This window comes from Mustela putorius, unplaced genomic scaffold (assembly GCF_011764305.1).
Source record: "Mustela putorius furo isolate JIRA1106 unplaced genomic scaffold, ASM1176430v1.1 tig00000224_pilon_pilon_pilon, whole genome shotgun sequence".
Lineage (NCBI taxonomy): Eukaryota > Metazoa > Chordata > Mammalia > Carnivora > Mustelidae > Mustela > Mustela putorius.
Window position 1 is genome coordinate 12526267 of NW_025421321.1, and position 11434 is coordinate 12537700.

The 11434-nt window shown below is 50.4% G+C and overlaps 1 protein-coding gene across 1 annotated transcript in view; it reads right to left on the bottom strand.

Moving 5' to 3' along the window:
- EPAS1 (endothelial PAS domain protein 1) overlaps positions 1–6150 on the bottom strand; it is an 83689-nt gene extending 77539 nt beyond the window's left edge. The window contains exon 1 of the mRNA XM_004752997.3: positions 5592–6150. Within this exon, the coding sequence (XP_004753054.1) occupies positions 5592–5617 (26 nt within the window). The 5' untranslated portion in view covers positions 5618–6150. The remainder of the gene's footprint in view (positions 1–5591) is intronic.
- Positions 6151–11434: the final 5284 nt, after the last annotated feature.

An 11434-nucleotide genomic window follows, 5' to 3' on the forward strand; every position in this document is an offset into this window, starting at 1 on the left:
ATTGAACAAAGGCTTGTCTTTCTCAGATCATAGAACCTTCGAGAGCTGGGCAGAATTCCCTCAGGGGGAACTTTTTTAAAAAATGGCTTATATATATCATATCTTGCACCTAATTTCAGAGGCTCACAGTTCACCCCCTGAAGCCTACTCACAAATCCCAGGTTAAGAAACTCCCTCTTGAAGTCCTCCCTCTTGAAGAAGTCCTCCCTCCTTCTTGAAGTCATAACTGTCTGCATGGCTATCCTCAGAGGCACCACAATCTCTATCCCTCTTATTCCCAGAACCTTACTGGACACTTACTCCAGTGCCCCTTACCCAAAAGTTCTAAAGAACAGCAAACATTCATCTTTGGGGCCTGTCCAAAACACGGAAGTACACAACAGGGAACACTCCTGAACCCTCCACATTTTCTTTACTCTCATTACCCCCAACCCTGACCACCAACATCTGACCTACCAGAGCCAGTCTCTATGCTGGTGGTCAGCACCTGCCCTGAATGATTCCAGGGAAAACTATGGATCAATTCTCCCACACACCAACATGCACAATACTTTTCAATAACTGTGCTTGTGTGTGTGATTACTGCCTGAAGAGCTCCAAGAGCTTCGCATCTTTACCTTCAAAGGATTTGATCTCAACAAAAAAAGTTACATGTAAGCTGCTCTATCTATGTATTTAGGTAAGCTTCCCTATGTGTCCTCCTCCCCCCATCAGTCAAACGAAGCAACTAAAAGCAACTGAAAGCACCATATCTCCTATTTCTTCAGCTGTTCTTTTTTTTTTTTTTTTTTAGATTATTTACTTCTTTATTTGATAGAGAGAGAGAGATCACAAATACACAGAGAGGCAGGCAGAGAGGTAGGCAGAGGGGGGGGGGGAAGCAGGCTCCCTGCTGACAGAGAACCTGATGCGGGGCTCGATCCCAAGACCCCAAGATCATGACCTGAGCCGAAGGCAGAGGCTTTAACCCATTGAGCCACCCAGGCGCCCCTCTTCGGCTCTTCTTTAGCATTTTATCCAGAGTAGGAGCAAGGGTTCAACACACATCTGTTGTCTTACTGATTTATATCAGGCTGTGAACAGCAGAGCTGGTTTTTATCATGAAAATGGACATCATGGGACTGGGGGCTCCGGGAGCAAACACTGCTAACTCCACAATATTGGCAGTTCCAGAGGAACTATTAGTGGTGAACTATCAGAGACAGGCAGTACTAGAAGCAAAAGGGAGACTTCATTAGGTTAAAATGAAAAGTCATGTTGCTATAAGACAGGACTGGGGAAAATACATAAAAAGCAAATGCTACTAGACAGATTTCTTGAAAAAGAGAAAAGCCTAAATCTTGAGAAAACGTGACAGCAAGTATTTTCAAATGTATGGGGCTGAAATCCTGGAGCACTGAGAATTGTCTAATTGGTTCCTTCTACCTGTAAACATTTTATACCATAAATTCCTAGAGAGAGTTGAGGATCACCCTACACACACACACACACACACACACACACACACACACGCAAACTGACTGATTTACATTCTAAGTAAAATAGTTTTGAGTCTCACAGTTTTCACTCCTAGAGAAAATGCCCACTCACTCAGGACAGGAATCAATCTAGCAGCTGCTTAAATGTCTCTGCTGACAGGGGGTTCTCTCCTTCACAAAGCAATCTGCTCTGCTGTGCAACAGTCCTTGCATTGGTTTTGTTTAACGAGGTCCACATATAAGTAAACTTTTTTTCTAAGTGAAATAAAGGGAGAGCACTAAGACAATTGAATTCAAACTTCCCGAAATTTATAGACAATGGAACCCGCGCCAACTCTGCTTCCTATTTTCCAAAAAGCAAACAGAGCCACTGCTGCTGCAACTTGGAAGTCTTTTATAATTATCTAGAAGAGCAAATCTCCTTTCTACAAGGTTCAGTGATTTGGCAGGGGTGGGTGAGAGGGCCCCGTAATCCTTTGGAAATCATTCTCACTGTTTAGAAGCATTTCAGGCCTGGGGATATTATTTTTGTCAACAATTGGAAAATACGTAATTAATTGAAAGCAATGAACCAGGGTTCGGATTCTGACCAGCACTAACTTTCCTTGTGACTGGAAAAGTCACTGAATTTCTCTGGGCCTCAAACTAGATGATTTCCATGGGCCCTTATAAAATGATCGTTAAGCTCCCCATCAGCAACACAGAAGGAAAAGCAAAAAAATAATCCGAGACCACAGCATTCTTTTTGAACTTCGTGAAAGCTGTATGAATTAAGTAAGAAGTACCTGGACCTAGAACGTGTTAGGCCAATTCCTTATTAACCCTGCATTCTGGTGATTTCTGGTAATGCAGTGGACAGAGATAGCAAATGATAACAGAATATTTATGGAAAATATACTTAAATTGAGAAAAGCTGCCTACCAATAGTTTTCCCATCAGAATTGGGAAAAGATGGGCTATGGTTTGGTCTTAGCAGACACTTCCTCTTAGCAGAGGAGCAACCAAGTTCAGCTGACAGGGGAAAGAGGAGAGAGAGCAGTTGGAAAACTTCTGGTCCTGGTGTCTCCAACTCCCCTTCCACCACCGCCCTGCATTAAGTGATCTAAGCATTCCAGAAAGGTGCTCAGAGCTGGGTCTGGCTTTGGAGTGGACTTTGCTCCAGGATTATCCAAAGATCTCATTTACATTTACCTGAACCACTCTCCAATCCCCACACACCTAAGAACTTCCAAACTCCTCTCTCCCCAGGAAAAGACTCAGAAACTGTTTCATCAGGAAGTGAGACACCCTCTAGCTCTTTTTAAATAGGCTCCACACCCAGCATGGAGCCCACTGGCCTGCAGAGCTTGGGGTTGAACTCACCACCCTGAGATCAAGACCTGAGCTGAAATCAGGAGTCCGATGTTCAACCGACTGAGCCACTCAGGCGCCCCAGACACTCTGTAGCTGTTAACAGAATCAGGAACCTTAATTAATAAAACCCCACTTCCACCTGACAGATTGGTACAGAAAGGTGTGTGTTCAAACTTAGCAAGTTTGGAATCAGTGGGAATGCCCACTACCACCAAAATGCACTTGGAGGCCAACCAGCCAGCCCCACTGCCAACATGCAGAAAGCAAACTCTATTATTAAACATTAACATATCCATCTAGGCATGAACGTTTTGGAACAAAATAATCATGCCCACTTCTTGAGGGCTGTTGTTAGAAGGAACACTGCAAATGTTCTGAGCATCTTGAATTTTGGGAAAGAAACGGCTCCCCTGAACCAGACATGGGACAAATCTTAAGAACCAATGTTGCAGAATCATCATCACAAGAGCCCCTTCAGCAGGCATCACACTGCACTTGTGAGGCACTTCTGGAATGCTAAGGACAAGACGCTTAGTATTTCATCTAACTTTGAATGTATGGGTTAACATGCTTTCATGACCCCCTTGTTCCCCCGCAAGGAGCCTGAAGTGAACAAACAGCCAGAGTGAAAAGCAAATACAGATTTCAAAACAGCCCAACATTAGACCACCCTTTACGGGACTCTGGAGGGCGAGGGGGGCACACCATTTGTCCTGAGTCTGCAACACAAACATCCAAGCAAGTCGCCGAGGGCGGACACACTGGGCGCGACCACGAGCTCTGCTCAGCAGCTCCACAGCGGCCTTTAAAGCGGCTCACCAGGCGATCCCAAGAGTAATTCTTACCGAATTTCTTTTCTTCTCCTATTCAAGCGCCCTCCATCTCTAACGAAGGAGGCATTACAGCAAGCCAAAGTATTATTTCCCGGCTCCCAAGTTTCCTTTGACGATTAATATACAGAACACAAGGACCCGGGGAGAAGCTAACGCTTCACACAACTATCAAGATTGCCATCAGGCCCCACCTCCGCGATTGCAACAGTCACCGATAGCCATCGAAGTTGTATAAGATACCATAAGTTTCCTCGCTGGCGCCAGAGCCAAAGCGCGCTCAGAAGAGCTGACTACAATTTTGTGATTTGGTTGTTCAGTCTTTATATTGCCATCATGATGCAGGCTATGTTCGTTATACAAACTGTGTCGGGATCTTCAGGTCTCTTCCTTCCTTAGCGGCCCTCAAATGACACAGGCCCCCGGGGGAGCTGCGAGGCCCCTGGGGCCCAAGGTCCCTCACCCGTCTCAGGCCCGGGGATGCCACAATGGCACGGGAGGGGGGGTGCGGCCGGGAAAGGGGAGCCGGGTCCCCCAGAAACACAGGAGTGAGGGCCCCGGCGGCGGACCAGAATGCGAACGATTCCCTCCGGTTTATCAAATCCTTATCGGCGCCCCGAGGTGGGAACCGCCGCTTTCCACCAGAAGATACCGGTTTCTGGCACAAGTTCCACAGTGGAAGTCTGAACAAGAACAAATCAACCCAGGCACTGAGCTCTCGGGGCCAGTCATCCCCTCCCTTCGCGGCTCGCTTCCTTCATCCCCGCACACCACCCCGCACCCCTGCGGCTGATCTGCCCGGGCACAGGCCGCGCGTTCTATTCTATTCCCACCAAAATCCAGCCCCGCCAAGCCGCCGCTGAGGATGGGACTGAAAACGCCAGCCCACCGGGACAGCCCCGCCGGGATCAGAGGAGTAGGGGACCAAGCGGCTACTCTCGCACGATCGTGGGAGGCGAGGCCGTACCCACGCTTGCGTAGCCAATAGGTGTATTCACACCCGTGGCCGGAGTGGACCGGGCGGGGAGCGGCCGGGAGGGGGCGGGAAGGCAGTGAGAGTTGGCCGTAATTGCCTCTCACCCAGTGCGAAGAGGCTCGCGAGGGCAGACGGGCAGATCGCGCCTGCCCTTCTTTGCCCTCTCGAGAGAGAAACACCAGGACCCGCCGGGGGCCACCCGGTGTCTCCATTCTCTCCCGGCACACCAACGCATCTGCCCTCGCGAGGCAACCCGGCCCACCACACACTCTCCTCCCGAGGCAAGGTGCAGGATCTGGAAGAGGGTTTCTCCAAGCCTCAGCGGGGTCTGCAAACCCGGAGTAAGGCCCTTTGAAGCGTCCTGGCCCCTCCGCGGAGGCGCGTCCCAGCGCGGCGCTCGGTCTCCGGCCCCTAGCCAGAGTGCGGCTCAGTGCGCTTACAGCAGCTCATTTGGAAGGACCCATGGGGTCCCAAGGAAAAGAGACTAGTGGATGGTGCCCCACACGCGAAACCGGAAAAGGTTAAAAGTTGACCTGCGTCAAGTCAACCCAGAAACATTTCAACATGCTGGCCACAAGAGTTGGGAGGCGGGGGGGTTGGTGGGGGCGCTGGAGCCGCGGCGATCTGGAAAGGTTCCATGCGCCAAAGACCCTCCGACCTCCAGGGCCATCTCCCTGGGCCTCCTGGCCTCATCGCGCGCGCAGACTCGCGACTTCTTCGGGCCACAAACCCCTCCACTGCGGGGCCACAGACCCCTCCACTGCGAAGCCGAAGCGCCGCGTCCGCAGACCGGGCACCTGCTCTCCCGCCCTCAGCCAAAGCCCTCCACACCGATCCTCCGGCCTCAAACACCCCTGCAGACTCGTCTCCTAGACGCTCTCGGTCGCTCCGGCCCCATACGGCGTGGCCATCCCCCTCAGACCAGCTCCCTGGCCGGCGCAGACGCCCGCTTACCTTTTCTTCTCCTTGTCAGCTGTCATTGTCGCCGTGGCGCTGTGAGACGCCAGACACCTGAGCTCCCCGGCCGGTGGGGATTTCAGTCGCCGCCTTCGCTGTTGCCCTCGCCTACTCCTTGTGGCCCGGGCGGGTGTTAAAGGTCCAGGGTGCTCGCAGGTCCCGAGCGCCCCGCACCGTCAGGTGGAAGTTTGCGGGCTGCTGGCTAGGTGCGGGGAGGAGGGTGGAGAAAGGTCCCGGGGAGGAACCTGCACAGGGAGGCGGGGTCGGGGACAGGAGTGGGAGGAGGCTGTCAAACCCAAAAAGAGGGCCGCGAGAGCGGGACCTTAGTTCCTTTTTCCCACGAAGAGAAGTCACTTTTCTGGGTTTTCAAAAAATAAAGATAAGAAGTGGCTGCAACGACTGGAGTTGGAAGAGTCCAAGGGCGGGCGGGCGCGACCGCGGAGGTGACCATACAGTCTCAGGACACTGCCGAGGATTGTACAGCCGCCTCAGGATAGCGCTGCGTTGAGTGCACGGGATGTGCCGCGGACCGCTCTCAAATGTCCGGCTCCCGGGGCCGCCAGCCCACTTTAAAAACTCCTGCGGCCGGGCGGGGGAGGGCGCGGGGGGCGAGGGCGCAGGGGGCGGGGGCGGGCGTGCGCCGGCAGGCCCCGCCCCCGCCCACCCCGCCCGCGCCGCGCCGCGCGCCCGGGCAGCCCACTGCGTCCCGGCCAATGGGGAGGCGCGGCCGCAGCCTCTGCCCTGACCCCGGCCCGCCCCCTGCCCCCGCGCTCTGCTCCGTCGCGGCCCGCCCGCCCCGCCCCCTCCCGGTGCAGTTCCAGAAGTTGTTTATGAGGTCGGCGGGGTGGCTTGTGGCAAGGTGGGACTCCGCACCGGGCAAGCGCAACCTAAGTGGGGCTAACCGGCCGCGAGCAGTCCGTCTCCGGGAGTGCCGCGGACAATGGGAGTGCCCCTTTGCACCTAGGCGTCCTTTCACCTCTGCCGTACCTTTGGGACAGGGCATGGCCGCGAGCTCCGAGGGTCCGGTGCGCTGCCACACCACGCAGAGCCGCTCCGCAGTGCCGCTCCCGCGTCCCTCGATCTGCAGCCTGGTTCCTGGGCCCTCCAGGGATAATTCCGAGGGCCCAGCAGCGGCGCTTCGAGACTAGGCGTTGCATTTTCCCCCTCAGAACGCAGCTGACGTTGCCATCCGAAAGAAGAGGCAGGGAAACCGATCACCTGCTCCTGTCGGGTCTGAGGAAAACAGTGCAGTGATATAGAGCTAGGGCTTCATCTGCTCTTCCCATCCCTCACCTGTTTGCTTGAAGGGTCGTGTTGGACTGTGTGACTTTGATGAGGATACGCGACAGGCAAGCCCTCTCTTCGAGCGAGGGCTTGCTGCACTCTGACTCTGCTCCGAACGCCTGACCACCACCGCGCGGGCCTGGGCTGATTGAGAATTGGACAAGTCAGTCTGGCTTCCTAGTGTGATTTGGGAATAAGAATTGACAGCGAGTCCTCAAATCACAGGATATCAGACCTGCCCTATGTGTCTCCAATATTTTACTGAAGCGCTAGGAACATCAAGTCTGCAGGTGTTGAGTGTGGAGAGATCAGAGATCTAAGGGGGTGGGCCATTAGAGCTCGGGGATTTTCAGATGCGCACCTATGCTCTCCATGTGCCTCGATTTGCTCTCCCAAGAATTCCACCCCACTTACTACCTACATTGTGTTGATCCAGACCTCAGGATGGGACAGGGGAGGTTCAGTCTTCCAAGCTTTGAGAAAAGTTTCATAGGGTGTGAGTGGAAGAGAAGAGAAAGCAAAGGCCACGGGACTGGTAGCCCTCACATTGAGAGGCTTGCTGTACGTTTTCCCCATAAGCTTTGCCATGTTTTATAAATGTTCTACATAATGAAACTGCAGGACTTTATGCAAAGTGAGAAAAGCCAGTCACAAAAGGACAAATACTTTATGATTCAGCTATTATGATGTATCTACAGGAATGAAATTCACAGGAACAAAGTAGAAAGGTGCTTGTAGAGGGGGATGGGATGGAAATTAGTAGGTAAAGGGTGTACTGTTTTGCTTGTGCAAGATGAAAAAATTCTAGAATCTGTTGGACAAAATGTGAATGTATTGAACTCTGCTGCACTGTACACTTAAAAATGGTTAGGGTGGTAAATTTAATGCTAGCTTTTTTTTTTTTTACCACAATTCAAAAATAAATATCAAGAAAAAAATCATAAACTGAACTTTTTTTGGTATAGGTCTGTGTTATCACCAAAATACAAAGCAAACATTTTTCCTTTGCACACCAGGAGGGGTGGGGCTACTTTTCAGGGCCTTTGGAAGGCACTGGAAAACAGAATAGGAAAAGGAGAAAACTTGCCGAAAACCGGGGAACCAGGCACATTTTCTTATTTTCCTAGAGCCATGAGCACTGTGTACACAGACTTTGAAATCAAACATCACGCCTGACAGCCAAGGGATTCCAACAAATATTGCAAATCTCTCTAGGGAGCCATTTCTTGAGGCTGGTGGGTTTCAGAAATAAGAGAGATTTCACTGGGCTTCTCCAGCCATCCAGGGCTCGTGGACACATTTATTTATCTTAATAAAGAGATTGGTAGAACACAGTGCTCCCTTAATCAACAATAGGCTTACTTGTCTCACGTGGTCCTGGAGTGGGAGAAGAAACAGGTGTTTTGGTGACTTCCAGGTGCTCAGGATGTTCACTGCCCAAGGAAGGAGAAAATTCTTGAGTCCCGGGCTATGCTTGCAAGTCACAAAGCAGCACCTCCAACCTACATAGAATATTTTAGCAATGCTGAGCTTATGAAATTAAATTTTTTATTATTTTAAAAGAGAGAGGAAAAGTAAAGCATCACTCAACACATCTAACACATGAATATTGCTTCTTCCCCACAGCCAGCCTGCCCATCTTCTAATTGGGATTTTGCCCTCTAAGTGAAAGGTCCTCAAGCTCCGATAAACAACCGCATGGATATTATGAAAATCCCAGTGAGTAACTTTGAAGAGTCTGGGATTTGGGCAGTGTCTGAGAAATTCACCAAAGTCCTCTATAGAAGGATTGGACCCAGCCTTGCTTAGAGCAGAGCTGAGCAGCCTAATGACCTCTGACGATTTCTTCCAGGATTCAGTTCAAAAACCTCTGCAGGAAGGAGCTGAGAGTGTAAACCCAACGCAGGCCTATGTCTTGAGTGCCCTATTTTTGCTCTTTAATGCCATGGAGCACTACAGGAGAAAAGCTTTAAAAGATGATGGCGGAAAGAGATGGATTCCAGGATTTAGAGGAGTGTCTCTAGAGACAATGATCTTTTGGCCACAGAGGGCAGCAGAGGGCATCACTAGGCAAAACTGCCAAGCTGCTTAAAATGGAGTAACTACCCATCTCCCAGCAAATCTCTCCACCTGTCCCCCAACCCTAAACTGAACAGCTTGGCAACACAGTCTGTGACCCCAGAAGAATATGACTTGTTTTCATGCGGGGCAAAACTGGGTCTCTAGCTTCCTCTCTCTTCTGTAGAGCACACATACCCTTAGAAGAATGGGATAGATGGAGACCAATAATAGTTAACACATAGACTTGGTAGAGAGCAGACACCTGGGCTGTGGTGGGCAGGTGGAAGATAGAGGGCCTTGGTAAGCCTGTTAGAGTAACAGTGTGACCCAGGATGCAGCTGGAAATTAGGTTGGGATGGGTGAGATCTAATAGGAGAGGAGCTCTTGGAAGGCTGGGCTATTTCTTCAGCATTTTACAACTTTCAATGTATTGTCACATGTCAGGGCTGGGGTGCAAAATTTCAGGGGGCATTCACTCTCGGATGGTACTAGCTTGGACCCTGCACATGTGTTATCTCATGTAATACCCATCAGGCCCTAGTCCTGCCATTTATTGGATTGGATGGGAAGTCACCCCTTCCCAACATTTGCCTGCTAGTCCTCCAAACAAAACCAGCTCTTAATTTGTGACTTTAGGAGTCTATCCTCATGCTCATCTGGACTCCATCACCAGAAAATCATACTTCCTGTGTTTGGCTTCAAGCCAAAGCCTGAACATATCTTATATCTACGGTTAAACATGACTTTTAACCAGATCCAAAATCCAGATTTTGCTATTTTTCAAAAAGAATTCTGGGATTCTTATTGAGGAAAGTGTTGAATGTTTTTTTCTACTTGAATTCTTAGTGCCTTCTAAGCAGAAAGATCCAGTTTTTAAAAACCACACTTTCCCCACCCACACCCCCACATCTGGATTATCATTGACTTAGAGACTATTCTTTGCCCAGGAAAGGTCTCGTGCGTTTATCATTTGGTCATTCAACAAATAGTGAACAAATAGTGGTCCATGGCCACTGTGTTATGCCGATTCAGGGAGAATGGAAGGAATTAATCTGGAGGGAGAGAGAGCTGGTGATTTCCTTCCCTCCAAGAGAAGCCAATCCAGTTGTGCACTCGCTGCATTTCCCAAATTTTGAGACACACATTTGCTTTCTTTTTAAGGCTTTTGAAATCAGTGAGCATCAATAAGTAATGATTCCTTTCTTCCTCTCCCAAACCACCTTTAAATTAATATATGTAATTTATATATTCTTTAAATGTTTTCAATATAAAAGTTGAGAGCAGAATCATATGCTCTGAACAATAGGTGTTGTTATGGATTTGGTGGTGGTGGGTGGAGGGTGGAGAGAGTGAATAAGGAGGAAGATAAAGCTGGAGTCCCAGCCACCTCGACTGCTCCGGGTCAGAGAGGCCTCGCCCAGACTGGCTCTTCTGCTAGGCTGGTGGGTGCGATCTCCGTGGGAGGAATGGCCTATAGGAAGGATGTGCCAGCCCCACCTTGGAGTAGAAAGGGCACAAGCAGACATGAAGGTACTACTATCAATAGAAGTGATGACATTCGGCCTCAAGCAGCACTGCTCTGAAGTCTGGTAACTAAGAATGGCACAAAGCAAGGGTCAGAGACACCTTCCTCACTCCTACTGTATGGCTTCGGCCTGTAAGGGGTGTTAAAACGGGACTTTCTCTAGCTCAGTTTCGAAATACAGAACTAGCAAAAGAGCTTTTGAAATGGTTTGGCGTGCTTTAGTCAATGCCCACCTCAAGAGAGTGTGCAGACCGATAGAGATAAGGACTATCCAAGAAGTTGGATTTCTAGGATAGACTTGTCAACATCATGGAATTTCCCCTCCCCACACCATGGACAAAGGTTTGCCATTCAGCCATCTCCAAGGCCAGGGACTGGGGCTTACTGGAGACCGCACGAGAGCCTGATGCTCATCCCCTGCTACTTGAGGGACTCGGGAGACTGCCCCCAGGTGAGAGGCTGGCTAATGAGGCTGCTGGAGCCAGATGGAGGGCTGGGTTTGAGGCTTACTCTCACTTACCTAGTCATGGCACTGGTGTACTTTGCAAGTTGGATTCCCCAACAAGCCAACAAGAGGAGGGGATTAGCATTCAGCAGGTTCATGAGGGAGTGCCCTTGGGATCAGCACCTGGGGGAGGGAAGGGACAGAAGTGGGACTGGGACAGAGGGCAAAGTAGAGCCTCCATAAAGGTCTCATCCAACCCCTCAGGGTGTCTGAAGCTGGAATGGCTCTTCAGAGTTGTCCCAAAGTGGAGTAAAGGGGCCAGGTCTTTCTACTGCTGCCCTGATCAGTCAAGGGCTATGGCCTTAGGCAATAGCACCCGGGAGGGAAAAGCCCTTCTTTCCCAAAGGGGAATCTGGGCAATAACCAGAAGGTCCAATACAGAACGTGATGTTTACAGATCAGATGTGGAATTCACAGAAGAAACACCCACTGAGGATTTTTAAGAGGATCTTGCCATGTGCACCT